This window comes from Notechis scutatus, chromosome 2 (genome assembly GCF_049901735.1).
Source record: "Notechis scutatus isolate UNSWTSFEM ecotype Mainland chromosome 2, rNotScu1.2, whole genome shotgun sequence".
Classification (NCBI taxonomy): Eukaryota; Metazoa; Chordata; class Lepidosauria; order Squamata; family Elapidae; genus Notechis; species Notechis scutatus.
This window is the reverse complement of record NC_142010.1, coordinates 161927327-161942950: the sequence shown is the minus strand read 5'-3', so window position 1 is coordinate 161942950 and position 15624 is coordinate 161927327. Positions and strand designations below refer to the sequence as shown.

Genomic DNA, 15624 nt, shown 5'->3' with positions numbered 1-15624 from the left:
CAGGTCTTCTTTTCCTCTGGGTCTCTCTCTATTGACATTGTTGCTCAAACCTTCTGGTAGAGTTCAGGCAGGTTATTGCTGTGAGAATTGGCTTAATATCAACCATCCCACATGGTTTATGCAGCAAATAAAGATTCCTGGGACAGACAAATTATACCAAGAGTATAATTTATTGAGTCAACATGGATAAGGAAGTAGCAAAGCCAATTCTAATGGTTTCATGTGCAAATAGCATGGCTAAATGTCCCCCCTTTAATTGGCTCTCCCATTGTCACTTTATTCCATCCAATCAGTATGGTCAGTTCAGTTTGTTTGGGTAATGGACTCTTTGCCTAGTAGACTTTCTCAGCAAGTGACCTTGGGTATCAGGCTCCAAGTCAGTGGTCTTTGCATTCCTTTCCCTCCCTTATACCTCCCCTGCATTCCAATCTATTCCCTCCCCCTGTTGCTCCTTGCCCGGATGTGAGTGGGGTTTGCAAAGTGAGACAAGCCTCAGCCATGACACTATGCACTAATGGAAGTTGTCAATAATTTGTATCTATGTTTAAGAAAAACACTGGATGGTTGCTTGAACAATGAATATGGTCTTCACCAGCTTCAAGATATCACAGAGTCAGACTGCCGGTTGCACTTCCATCGTGTTGGAGCAGAATCCATGATCATGTGTGGTTTCACTCTCTCGTTGGAGGGTCCCAATTGGGACTGGAATCACCTTGTAGGGGTGGTGAAGAAAGGGGGACCACCTGGCAGGTTGAGGGGAGCCGCATTTCCCCTCCCTGACAGGAAAAAACCCCTCCGAAGATGAGCTGCAGCGGTAGCCTAAAATGGCTCCCACGAAGACAGGAGGCAGTTTGGGAAACTAAGATGTGCTGGAGCAGACAAGCAGTGAATGGTGTGTGGACTGGGTGACAATCTATCAAACTTTAAGGTAACCCCGATAAAATAAGCAGAAAAGAATTCTCGTAAAGAACTGGGCTAGCTGTGAGAGAAAACTGGGAAATGCAAGGAAGATATTTTTTGGAAAAAGAGAAAATCAAAACAGAAAGTAAATACTTTGGTGAAAATTTTTTGATAAAAAGAACAGATAATTGGAACTGGTGACTGCACATGATTTGGCATGAAATAGGCATTATTTAAAATGCTGAAATTGATTGTTTTAAAAATAGCTAATATTTGAAATATTTTTGAAACCTATCAGCTCAAAATCAAATCCCACAACAACCACAACCACTACCTCAACTACAATCACAACTACAACCAAAAATAACCATCAAACCACAGCCACAAACAATTACTATCCCTTCAAATAATTCCACAAATAATATCTCCTTACTCATCAGAGACACCATGGAAAGTGAACAGAAATGTCCAAATGCCATCTTATTTGGTCTCAAAGACACCAACGAATCAGACGACATCACCAAAGTTCGCGATATCATAAGCAACTCAAATACAACAAACATCTCTCCTGAAGATATCATTGAAATAACCAGAGATGGCCCTGGGTACAAATACAATGACGGCTCTATGGCCCCAAGATTTTGTAGAGTTATATGCAAAAATGAGTCCAGCAAACGCATATTCATTCATACAATAAACACCATTGCAAAAACCAATCCCAACCACAAAAAACTTTGCTCAAGACCAGACTTATCCATACTGCAAAGAATCCGCTCCCGTTAACTCCGCACAGAATACAAAAACCATCTGGACAATGGAGAAAAGGACCTATACATTGACTACAAAGCTGATTGCATCAAAAGAAAGTCACACAACCCAAAACTCCACATCGAACCCCACCCCATCCAATCCAACATCACTCAAAACTAGGCATGCATGCCCCTAACTACCTCTATTCCAACCACAACTGGCCTTTAAATGTAAGCTACTCAATGCAAGAAGCCTTGTAAATAAAATACCTGAATTTCTCCTCTTACTAAATACGGCTAAATTCGACATTATATTTGTCTGTGAAACATGGTTCAATGCATCTCACCCTGACTCCATTACCACAGTAATAGACTATCATGTTTACCGATCAGATCGTGAAATCTGTAGAGGAAGTGGTGTTGCTATTTTCTATAAAAAGTCCCTATATCTAAAAAACATCCAAGTTACCCAGGAGCTTGCTATTCCTGAGACCATCGTCTGTGAACTGTCCTTAAATATCACATTTCGGTTCTTACTATGTTACAGAGCCCCTGATTATGACATCGAACATGCAAACAAGCTAAATACACTATTAACATGGGCAGCATCCTGCCCACACACTTTTATCTTTCTTGGTGACTTCAATTTACCTCATATTAACTGGACCCTTAACGAATGTACAACTGAACCCACACATGCAACCTTCTACAATGCAGTAACAAATCTGGGACTAGAACAACTAGTAACCAACAACACTAGACTTAACAACTGCCTCAATCTCATCTTCTGCAATAGTTTGAATTCAGTTTATGGAATACAAATTCAAGAACCCTTTTCCAACAGTGACCACAACATGATAGACTTTTGTCTCAACATACATCCACACAAAAATCATCACAACAACGGAATCCCTAATTATAACTTCAAAAAAGGCAACTATGATCTTATAAACAATGATCTCTCATCCCTTGATTGGCAATTTCTATTCACTGGATGCAATAGTGTAGAAGACCATTACAACATATTTTTACTTGAAGTCGAAAGAGTCATCAAACTATATGTACCATTAACAACTCCCAAAACCAGAAAAAAACAAATTATCCATAACAATAAGGAAGCTTCAATCCAAAAAGAAATCCCTTTGGCGGAAAAACAAATCTGGTCACGTTGCCAACTTCAAAAGCCAATACAAAAATTTATGCCATCAGATAAAAACTGAATGCACCAATTATCACATTAAACAAGAAGAAAACCTTCTACACACCAATTCCACCCATGCTTTCTACAATGTTGTAAACAACAAACTAAAAGACTCAAGGTCCATCCCACCCCTGAAAGGACCTAATGGTAAAGACTGCAACAATGACACTATTAAAGCCAACCTCTTTAACACATTCTTTGGCTCAGTATTTGTAAACAGCAATAGATCATGCCCAGTATTTCCTAGTTGAACCACAGACAACTACAATGATCTAATACATATCAATTTTACAGAAGACAATGTTGAAAAAGCACTATGCAATCTAAAACGATTTCTATCTATTGGACCAGGCGGAATATGTGCCTACTTCTTAAAAAAGCTATCCACTGCCATAGCCGAACCTCTAAGCATAATCTTTGAAAAATCTTTCAGGACCAGCTCCTTGCCAAAACTATGGTCACAAGCCACAGTCATCCCCATCTTCAAAAAGGGAGACCCCAGCCTAGTTGAAAATTACAGACCAATCTCTTTATGCTGCATCACCTGTAAAGTCATGGAATCAATTATTAACCAATCCTGTTTATCTGTTTATATATTTGGCCAAATGAAAATAAGATGGAAAATATAATTTGGGTAAATGTGATGAAGTTAGAGGGAAGGGTATGCATGAAATATATAGATATATGTAACAGTGGCAAAAGTAATATTGAAAGGAGATGAAACAATGGATGATATAAATTAAGATGAATTTGTGAAAATTAATGGAATGATATGATTTGATAAAATTTGCAAATATGATGAATACAAGAATATATGATTAATGAATATAGAGAATGATTAAGAATAAAGAGATTATTATTATTATTATTATTATTATTATTATTATTATTATTATTATATTTGTTGTTATTATTATATCTATGACAATATAAAAAGGAAAATTGGTAATAGATAACAATGTGAGCAACAACAATGTACTCTTTGTACTATCCATTGTATTATTTAAGAATTCTTCCTGTTTTAATGAATTTAATAGGATTGATTATTTATTAGACAATTTGGTTATCCATTATCTAAAAATGCTAAGTATGTAAAAATTAACAGCCTCTAAAGAGAAATTGGAGATTCGTTGTGAAGTATCTGTGCATTGCAAAGTATACACCGAATAAATCTAAGCATTCAGATACAGATGTCCACACAGCAATATGTTTGAAAGCATTTGTTCTTCTGGGGCATACATACAAAGGAATGGCTGATTCCTTTCATTGCAGTCAGTAAAAGTAGATTCATCTTCTGAAATGATAGTTTAGTTCCTCCCCCATTGAACTTTCACTTACTTGACAGAGATCAGATTCCAAATCCAGGTGTCTGGAAAATATGTTCTAGGTTTGGCTTCCTCTTCCTTCTTGGAGACTGAATCAAGAGCTTCTGGAATTGTATTGGATAGTGAATAAGCCACAGGGATGTCTCCTGTAAGTAGATGCAAAAGTAGATCCTGGAGATGGGGGAGTGGAGGCCTTTACAAGAGGGTGGTTACTGACAATCTGACAAACAAAATTTTTTTGCTTTCCCAGAGGTAAAATAGGTAAGCATTTAACTTCCTGAAGTTGTTTATTTTTTCTTTTTTTTGCATAATGGTCTGAAACTATTCCAAGCTTTTTAGGGTGTCCACATCACAGGGAAGGAGGGTCTCTTCATGTACCTGCCCAGCTATTTAAACCAGAACTCTCTTTTTTTCTCAGAGGACAAGTCTTTGCTTTTCTTACAAAATGAGAAGAAAGGGTAACTTTGAAAGTGGCATGGAGGAACCTCACTTGTTTGCTTTATGTTAAGTGGAGGCTTTATAATAAGGAAGGTCATCATGGCAGCCACATCTGGAATAGGCAATGTGTCTATCCATGGCAGCCATTTTTGAATGTCCAGCACAAAATCAAGGTTCTGATCCCATTCCCCCAATACTACTTACTGTCAATCTAGGAAACTGATGTTTCAGTCAGATCACCTAAAGTTCTTTTAACAACATTGTCTACTTTAGCTTTTGAGGCAGCTGTGGCTGAGATCTATTGTCTCTCTTTCTACAATGCATTTCAGAAAGAAACTTGCCAAATGATGGCTATGAATCTCACGGTATAAAGTGGGATCTGCATGGTAAACCCTTCTCTGAAAATGGGGCAGCTCACATGATACTGGTTTCTTAACTCTGGTGTTGGTGGAAAGTTTCAAACCCAGCTCCTGTAGACATTATAAAACAAACAAACAAACAAACAAAACAAAACAAAACAAAATGAAGGTCAGTTTGAAAATGACGTACAATAGAAGGCAACTTTTTGGAAGCAAAAATATTCGCTGCATATCTGGCAGGGAATCACAAAGTGCTCTCAATAATATTGCATATAGGTAATCCTCAACTTACAACAGTTCATTTAGAGACCATTAAAAGTTACAACATCACTGAAAAAAGTGACATGACCATTTTTCACATGTATGACTGTTGCAGCATCCCCATGGCCATGTGATAAAAATTCAGACAATGACTCACATTTATGACCTTTGCAGTGTCTGGTGATCATGTGATCACCTTTTTGCAACCTTCTGACAAGCAAAATCAATGGGGAAGCTAAATTTACTTAACAACTGTGCTACTAACTGCAGTGATTCACTTTGCAATTGTAGCAAGACAGGTCATAAAATGGGGCAAAACACACTTAACAAATGTCTTATTTAACAACATAAATTTTGGGCTCACTTGTAGTCATAAGTTGAGGACTACCTGTATAATTAAAAATCTTATACAAGGAACTTAGAAGGCTATCCATATACATCAAGCTATAAAATATATAACCAGCATTCTGTACTCTTTCATCTATCCCAACTCATGCTTTACACCTGTTTCAACTTTTGTATATAGTAAATACCATAAGTAAATGGGAATTTTTTGCTTTCCTTTTTTCATTTTAGAGCCATCACATTTGAATGATTTCTGGATCAACTCTCCATTGCTAAATTTATCTTTGTGACCTCTATTCCGTGAATAATCTAAACATTCATGCACACAAAGTCTTTCTTAACTTGTAACTAATCATAGCAGTTACACCCAGCAACCTCCCCACAATGTTGTCTTTCCCATAGCATAAATCAGAAGTAGCTTCTAGTGTTATAGTAGCATTTTGCCTTAAGCAGGCAACAAACTGTACCAGTTTTACCACAAGTATCATTTGTCACACTTCATGGATCATTCTTTTGATGTCCCAATCAGATGTCCTCTAGGATCAACTCAGCACCTTTTGACCACTTTAGGCTGATGCAGACTATCCCCCACTCCTCTCCCACTTCTTAATATAAATTAAGAATAGCCTGACAACTATACCTGTTGTGAAGTAGCTGACTTATACAATTTCCCATCTTTGTGCCTGTCAGGTTTTATTTTTTATTTATTTATTTTTATTTATTTGATTTGCCAATTGTTTACAAGATAATAAGTATAAGCGTATACATAGTTGTGAATACATGAAATGGGTACATATAAGAAAAATAAAAGAATAAGAGAAACAATAGGACAGGGACGGTAGGCACGTTGGTGCGCTTATGCACGCCCCCTACAGACCTCTTAGGAAGGGGGTGAGGTCAATAGTAGACAGTCTAAGGTTAAAGTTTTTGGGGTTTGGGGAAGAGACTACAGAGTCGGGTAGAGTATTCCAGACGTTGACCACTCTGTTGCTGAAGTCGTATTTCCTGCAGGTTTGTTCTGGTTGTTTTTAAACTCAGGTGGGACAAAACTAAGTGACAAATTGCCCAGGAGGCAGGTGCTATGTGTATGTGGGAAAGCTCTGCTGTGAATCCAGAAGGCCTTCTGCAGCTATATTATGAGCCCTGGTGGTGCAGTGGTTAGAATGCAGTATTGCAGGCTACTTCTGCTGACTGCTGGCTGCCTGCCTTCAATTTGATTCTCACTGGCTCAAGGTTGACTCAGCCTTCCATCCTTCCGAGGTCAGTAAAATGAAGACCCAAATTATTGAGGGCAATATGCTGACTGTCAGTCCTGGAGCCATCTTTTTCTTTGGATCTTCAGGGCTGCCACATTTTGTGCTGTGGGAAAATGGGAGGGGGGGTTGCATGGAGTTGGTGGAGAGATATAGCCATAACAACGTTCTTTTCTCTGGGAGTCAAGGATGTTCAGCTTGCACCTGGAGAGGTGTTAAAAACAGATCAGGCCAAACCAATCTTATCTAATTATTTGATAAAGTGACTAAATTAGTAGACTTGCAAAATGCTGTGGTTATAATTTATTTAGATTTCAGTAAGGTATTTGGCAAAGTAGACCACAGCATCTAGCCCATGCTTAGTTTACAGATTAACAGAGTTGGAAGGGATCTTGTAGGTCATCTAGTCCAACCCCCCACTCAAGCAGGAGACCCAAAACCATTTCTGACAAATGGCAGTCCAATCTCTTATTAAAAGTCTCAAGTGATGAAGCTCCCACAACTTCCAAAGGCAAACTGTTCCATCGGTTAATTATTCTCACTGCCAGAAAATTTCTCCTTATTTCAGGTTAAATCTCTCCTTGTTAGTTTCCATCCATTATTCCTTGTCTGGCCTACAGGTGCTTCAGAAAATAGCTTGACCCCTTCCTCTCTATGGTAGCCCCTCAAATATTGGAACACTGCTATCATGTCTTCCCCTGGTCCTTCTTTTCACTAGACTAGCCAAGCCCAGTTCCATAAACCATCCTTCATATGTTCTCTAGTCCCCTAAACATCCTGGTTGCTCTTCTCTGCACTTTTTCTAGAGTCTCAACATCTTTTTTATAGTGTGGTGACCAAAACTGGATGCAGTACTTTAGGTGTGGTCTTACTAAGGCTTTATAGAATGGTATTAGTACATCACTTGATCTTAATTGTATCTCTCTGTTAATGCAACTTAGGATTGCATTGGCTTTTTTGGTGGCTGCTGCATACTGCTGGCTCATATTTAGCTGGTTGTCCACTAAGACTCCAAGATCCCTCTCACAGTTACTGCTATTAAATCTGGTTTCACCCAATCTATGTGTGTGCTTTTGATTTTTCTTGCCTAAGTGTAGGACTTTACTTTTCTCCACATTGAATTTCATTTTGTTAGATAGGGCCCAGTGTTCAAGTTTGTCAAGATCCACCTGAATCTTGAGCCTATCTTCTAGGGGTCTATTCCTGCCAGTTACTTCTTGGTAAGCTAGAAAAATGTGGAATAGACGACATCACCAACAGATGATTTGTAGCTGGTCAACAAACCGTACTCAATGAGTAGTCCTAAATGATACTACATCCATATGGAGAGAAATAAGTACTGGGGTACCACAAGGCTCCGTCTTAGGCCCAGTACTCTTCAATATCTTCATAAATAACTTAGATGAGGGAATAGAAAGTTTCATCAAATTTGAAGATGACACTAGACTGGCAGAAATAGCCAATATCCCAGAAGACAAGCTCAGGATCCAAAAAGATCTTGACAAATTTGAACAATGGGCCCTCCAACAACATGAAATTTAATGTGGGGAAAAGCAAGGTTTTACACCTGGACAGGAAAAACCAAAGGTACAGAATAGGTGAGATTTGGCTCAAAAACAATAACTGTGAGAGGGACCTTGGAGTCCTAGTGGATGATCACTTGAATATGAACTAGCAGTGTGCAGTAGCAGCCAAAATAGCTAATAAAATCCTGGGTTGTATAAAACAGAGATAAAGAATCAAGACGACATGAAGTATTAGTACCACTTTATAAAGCCTTAGTAAAATCACACCTGGAATACTGCATCCACTGTTGGTCATCACATTACAAAAAAGATGTTGGTATTTTGGTAAAAGTGCAAAGAAGAGCAACTAAGATGATTAAAGGCCTGGAGACTAAAACATATATAAAGAATGGTTGCAGGATTTGGGTTTCATTCTAGAGAAAAGAAGGACTAGGGTGGACATGATAGTAGTATTCCAGTATTTGAGAGTCTGTCACAAAGAGGAGGGGCCCAATTTATTTTCCAACGCATCAGAGGGCAGGACAAGAAACAATGGATGGAAACTAATCAAGGAGAGAAGCAACCTGGAATTAAGGAGAAACTTCCTAACAGTGAGAATAATTCACAGAAAACAGTGAGAACAGTGGAACAGCTTGCCTTCCGAAATCGTGGGTGCTTCATCCCGGGAAGTTTTTAAAAAGAGACTGGATAGTGACTTGTCTGAAATGTATAACGATCTCCTGCTTAATCACGGGGCTGAACTAGAAGACATCCAACGTTCCTTCCAGCTCTATTCTAATGAAATATAATTTTGATGTGCTTGTAATGTAGGAAGTTAGCACCCACCCCTCTCCTAGAAAATTGAAATATCCTAGGAAATATTAAAAAGACAGAATATTTCCCCTAAAAAGAATAGAAACTCAGAAGGAGAAACTCAGAAGCAGAAGCTCACCCCCACCTTTGTTAATGGGTGGGCCATTAAGGCCTGGGCCAGAATATTTTACATAACAAAGATCTCCAGGTAAAGCTATAGCAATTGCCTAAAGCCCTTTTCATTACATCATCCAGCAAGGCTCAACCAAGCCTGGAACTCAGGACAGCCTACAGAGTTGCCCCGCATGGCCCCATGGGAGTCTGACAACCAATCAGAATACAAGCTCAAATTCAAATCTCAACAGAGGGTATAAAACCAGGCACTTTCAGTCCTCCTCTTTCTTCTTGATCTTTTCCTTCACCTTGAAGCATGTGATCATCCTTTTCAGTCTGGAGCTCCAAGCCATGTGATCATGTCCACCATTAAATTATCTTTCCAAACAGCCTCCATGTTTCCAGTGTCTTTTTCCCCACTTGGAACTGAACCCACAAGTATAATTCTTCCAACAGTAAGTAACAACTGAACTTAAATATCACAATTTTTCAGACCACCAATTTCCTCAGCAAATGATTCAGACCAGCAATTCCCCAGTACCATCAGAGAAGAGCATTATTCTGTGTGCAATGAGCCTGGTGAAAGATATTTTTATCATTTCATTCCAGAGAAAGGCTCAAAAACAGGAAAACCTGTTGAAGTGATTGCAGATAAAGGCATTGACAAAAGCTTGAAGGCCATTGGAGGAGATTCTACAAATGTTAATTTTTTTTAGTATTTATTTGATTTGTCAATTGCTTACAAGGTACAGGTATAAGAATAAACATAGTTTTGAATACATGAGATAAATACTTATAAGAAAAATAAAAAGAAACAATAGGACAGGGACAGTAGGCACGATTGGTGCACTTATGCATGCCCCCTACAGGCCTCTTAGGAAGGGGGTGAGGTCAATAGTAGACAGTCTAAGGTTAAAGTTTTTGGTGGTGCCATGCATTGGGTAGAGGTCAAGCCAGAGCACTCACTCTTCTGGAACTGATTGAGTGGTCTGAAGATGTACATGAGCCACCTTTGACATGCAAATTGACTACAGCGAAAATAAAGAAGTTCATTGATCAAGTACCACAGTGGTCTTGTCATGCCCAATCAACAGAGAGATGTGTGAAACAGGTCACAGAAGCAGTAAGCGTATAAGTATACATGAGAAACGTGAGGGTTATATCAAAGGCCAAGAAACGGTCACTTCTGGTTTGCAGGGCTTCGGCGGCGGCAGGAATCCGCGATCGTGCGCGGTTTCTGCTTGCGCTCGCCACTGGAGTGCCCCGATCCAGCTGGATTCGGGGCTATAGTTACCCCGTAGAGGTAACTGAAGATAGGGGAGATCCGGCAGGGGTCATAGGAGAATCGCAACCCCCCCCCTCCTCAGCTGGCTTAACTCCCTTTTCCGAAAGCGGTGGAGCGGCGGTCAGAAATGGCCACCACAAAGAAGCCCTCATCTGGAAAAGAATGTGCAGGAGGAAGCTGAGAAAGTGAAAGTTTTGGCTGACTGGGATAACAAGCAACATTTAAAATACCCTGGAATTTAAATTTCATCAAAGATACATCGCTCCCAAAGAAGATCTGGAAGCAGCGAATGAAAGTGAAAAGGGAAAGTTTTTTTTTCTCACTCTCCTTCCTTACGATGACAGCAGATGAATGAGAAATTGGAAAAACCCGCTTTGGCATCAGCAGGTAATTAAACTGGAAAATTAAAGCCAAGGGGACAATAAAGATTTCTGAACATTGAAAAAATATTTTTTTTTTGCTGTAAGTGGGAAGGGAGAGGAAAAGAATTAAGATTAAGATTTTGCTGGAGGAGGCTGCTTGGAGTTTACAAGACCAGAGCTAAATTGTAACAAGACTTCTAAAAGATACATTTAAATTGGAACTTTGCAACTGAATTGTAACCTCAGGAAGAGAAAGTGTAAAAAGATGAAAGTGTTAAATGAAACAGTCTGTGTATATTTGGATTGCTTGGTGACTTTGGGACCTTTGGAAACTATTATTTGAAAGACTAAAAACATTTGGGTTGTTTAAAAAAATTTCTACAATGGCATTACTTGTCGATGAACTGAAAATGGAATTCAAAAAGTATAAAGAAGAGGAACAAGAAGGGAAGGGCTCTTTTCGCTCCGTTTTTCATTTCTTAGAAATGGCAATTTCTACTTATGAGAAACTACAAGAACAAGAAGATTGGGATGAAGAAGAAGCCACCTTTAATGAACAAGCAACTCTAGCTGGGGAAGAAAAGGGAAAGGGGGGAAAGAGAATGGAGAATTTAAGATTTAAAAAAACAACCAAAAAAGGGAAAAATAAGGTGAAAAGTCGATACAATGTCAGAAAGCAACAGAAAAGAGGAATACAGAAGAGGGTGCAGATCAAAGGGGGTAAAAAGACTAGACTGGAGAAGCATGGAGGGAAAAAAGGGAAGAGAAGTTACAATGGTTTGAAACAAGATGTAAAGAAACAGGATTTATTTAGAGATAATGGGTAAAAATATAACTAAAAAAGAGATTCTGCAAAAGTACATAAGACTATATTGTTGTACTTGTATTTGAAATAATGTTAGAAAATTGGAACAATATATGATTATAAAATGGGATAAAACATTTAATGTAATTTAGTGAAATTTTCTTTTTTTTTTGAATAAAATAAATGAAATGAAATATGAGAGAATTGCACTAAGAAGGAATGGGAACATTTTAATTTCATAATACTTTAAAATATAAGTGAAACGGGGAGGAAGTAATTAAGCAAAATTTATAAGTGTGCCCATAGAAGCATGATACCTATTTGAAAAGGAATGTGTAAAATGTTTGACTTAAATGAATATTAATTTTAACGATAGAGTTTAATTGCTATGGATTATTGTTTTAATTATATTATAAACTTATAATTTTTCCTTATCTTAAAATATAGTACGTAGCTTTAGAATGTACTACACAGAATCCGAATGAAAATTATGTATTATTTTAAGTATTAAATTTAGGGGAAAGATATAAAGGCGTCATACTCCAATCAGTGACTACAGGAGAAATTTTTTGTTAATGAGAAAAGGTAATAGACAGCTGAAATAGAACAGACAAAGGATATAAGTATAATGATCTAAATTGAGATGAAATAAATAAAACAGAATTAAGAGAGTGAAAAGAGGGGAGAAGCTATAAAAAATGTAGAATGGTAAATAATATATGAACTGGTATATAAAAGTGAGCATGAATTTGAATTTATGTCTGTACAAAAAGATGTAACCGGGGACTAAGCTGCTTTCCAAAAAGATGTTTTATGTTTTCATGTTTTGTGTTTTGTTTGTGTATGTTTGTTTATTGAAAATTAATAAAATTTTAATTAAAAAAAGGCCAAGAAACAAGTTGACAGCTGATGTCAAAGAATGAATCAAAACAAGACTTGATGAAACTCGCTTAAACATTTTTGTTACTTAGATAATTGCTTTTTGATGTTAGTTTATGATTGCATGGATTATTTTTTGCTTAGCTAGATAGGATTCATGCAGAATTTTTTTTTTTATCTTTGTAGCACAAGTATAATTTTGAGAAGATAAAGTTAAAAATATTTGTGGGGTATATGATCAGACGTGGATTTACCATACCAAGCTAAACATTGTGCAATTGCATAAATAACAGCAGATTTGAATTCTTGGTGTAAAAACATATTTTTAGAATCCCTCACTGAAAAAGATTGCAAAAATTAATTTTCACCCCATTAAATGACACTCCCTAGTGGCCCAGTAAGAATGGCAGAGAATACTGAGTTCTACAAATCTCTGGAAAGTAAGCAACAATTGTGAGTGGTGGAGATGGCTGTGATGACCACAAGGAAAGGAAGAAGAGCATAGGGCAAGGGTCTGCAACCTTAAACATTCAAAGAGCCATTTGGACCAGTTTCCCACAGAAAACACAGGAGCCACAAAACCTGGGTGGGTGTGGCCAACTTGACTTCACTCCCACCCAGTCACATGACCCACCCACTCCCAGCCATGCCTACCCAGGTTTTGTGGCTCCCAGGTTTCTTTTCTATGGGAAACAGGTATCTCTCTGCATGTGTCTCTCTCTGCCTTTCTCTCTCTGCCTTTCTCTCCCCCGCCCCTCTCTCTCCCTCTGTGTCTCATCTATCCCTCCATCCCTCCATCTATCTATCCATGCATCTATCAATCCCTCTATCCCTCCTTCTATTTATCCCTCCATCCCTCCCCCTCCCTCCATGTATCTATCTATCTATCATCTATCTATCTATCTATCTATCTATCTATCTATCTATCTATCTATCTATCTATCTATCTTGCTAATGGGAACCCAATTTTCCCTGCTTGCCCTGACCATCTTTTGCCTGCTGGGCCTGGGTGTACTCTACCACCTTTACTCAGCCTTTCTAGCTGGCAATTTTGCCTCCTTCAGGCTGGGGGGTCTGCTGAGTAGTGGCAGTTCTCCAGAACTGGTCCGAACCTGCTGAATACCACCTCTGCTAAGGATCCTGGGTAACTATGGTTCTTTAATCTAACCAGTAAATTCAAACAAGCTTTTCTCTAAGTGTACTCCATTGAGGATGGCAAACCCAAGATCCAATACTGGAAAAAGTTATGCCTAAATATAAGAAGGTGTTAACCTATGCAATTGGTTCACCATCTAATTGCCGTTTATGCCTCTGATGATGTTTTCCAAACATCATGATTTTTTTATTTAGATTTACTAATGGTTAGGGAGTTATCCTGGCAATAGGAGCTGATTCCCATTTTGACCTAACTGGAGCAGAACATACTGGAGTTATGAAGGAGGGCAGTATGCAAAATGTTTGCATCTAGAGAATATACAGACCATCTTTCTTCACTAAATTGCTCGAAGTAGTGTAAATTCTGCTGTCAGGGTGCAGAAAAAAAGGCCAGCAGCAAAAACAAGGGTCTTGAAAAGAAAACATAAAAGAAGACATAAATTGGAATTACAATCGGGAGGAAACCCCAGACACAGACAACCAAAGATAAAGGATTTATTTCAAATAATGGACTCTGCAAGTAAGTCTTCTTCTTTATTTTGCTCTTCCCCCCTCATAACCTCAATAAATAAGCCCTGTTCCTTGCTGGAGTGGGAGGAGGATGACTGTTTTTAACTGGAAACTGAGGCTCCATTAAGAGACAGAGGGGAGAACAAGGATAATATTAAGAGCAATTTTAAAGGAGACTTGGATTTTGTTGCCAAGAATTGCCTCCTGACAGCACAAACAGTTATCATTATATTTGACCAGCTCTTGGAAGCAAACAAAAAGATTGAAGAATTAAAACTCTAATGGGAAACTATATCTCTAAATTAGATAAGGAAACAAATAGCAAAGCCCATACTTCAAAACATACTCTTAATTCACAGATAGTTCACATGGATTGGGGACTTCAAGATAGAGAAGACACAGAGGAGAGGTTAGTCCTACAAAGATATAGGATTTTAGTTCAAATTACTATTTCTTTGAACAGGAACAGGTGGCACAACAGAGGAGTGATACTGAACTCTCTTTCCCAACTCTTACACTGTAGAGTATATTCTAATTAATTAACAGAGATAGCTTGGCTCCCCATCAGACATGGTTGCAAAAGAATATTGTTAACCTTTGGGCAGATTGTTCTTATTCAGGCTTGAAACCTTTTTAAGGAAATATTCTATTCAGCCAATACATGTGTTCTATACCAACAAAATCCAGTCTCTGTTAAAGTCTGGGAAGAGCCAAGACAGCGAGGGAGGCTGACTTCAACCCTGAAGATTCCAAAATATTAATGATGAAGCAAAGAATACCTCTATTAACAAGGATAGAACAAGGTAAGTATAATAAAGAGAACTCCAGTTTGACATTGTGGCATGATTGGCACAGAGGAGTGGGGCTCTGCATTCCCACAGTGAATCCTCTTCATTGGAGAGCCCCCCAAAGGCTAAAGTCACCCTGTAGGAGTGACTAACAAGGAGGAACACCCTGCTGGTCGTGGAGAACAGTGACTGTCCTGCTGGACCCAGGGTTTGCTGAAGATGAAGGCAAGGTGACCAATATGGCCACCATGAAGCTGGGGCAGCCGAAGAAACTTAAGAATGTGCTGGGGTGATGAGAGTGGACAGTGATCAGAACTGGGTGAGGTGATTTCTAACTTTTGTCAAGGATTTTCCCAAAAGAAAATTAATCAAGGAAAGTGAGTCTTTGGAATACTTTTAAGTAGCAATCAAAGAGTGAAAGAGAAAAATTGTACCCTAAAAGCTATAAAATATAGAACAACTGGATGTATAAATATTACTGGCAGGACTTTGAATAGGCACTACAAAGTGCTGGATACCTGACTGTTTATTGGATATCTTGCTTGAATTAATCAGAAAGATACTTAAACTGGATTTT

General features: G+C 38.4%; 1 protein-coding gene across 1 annotated transcript in view; it reads right to left on the bottom strand.

Annotated features, from left to right (window-relative positions):
- The window catches only part of LOC113417219 (alpha-2-macroglobulin-like protein 1), a 144930-nt gene that overhangs the window by 48949 nt on the left and 80357 nt on the right, over nucleotides 1-15624 (bottom strand). The window contains exons 14-15 of the mRNA XM_087957136.1: nucleotides 4978-5083; nucleotides 4189-4321 (exon numbers count right to left, since the gene is read on the bottom strand). Coding sequence (XP_087813262.1) covers nucleotides 4189-4321; nucleotides 4978-5083 — 239 coding nt within the window. The remainder of the gene's footprint in view (nucleotides 1-4188; nucleotides 4322-4977; nucleotides 5084-15624) is intronic.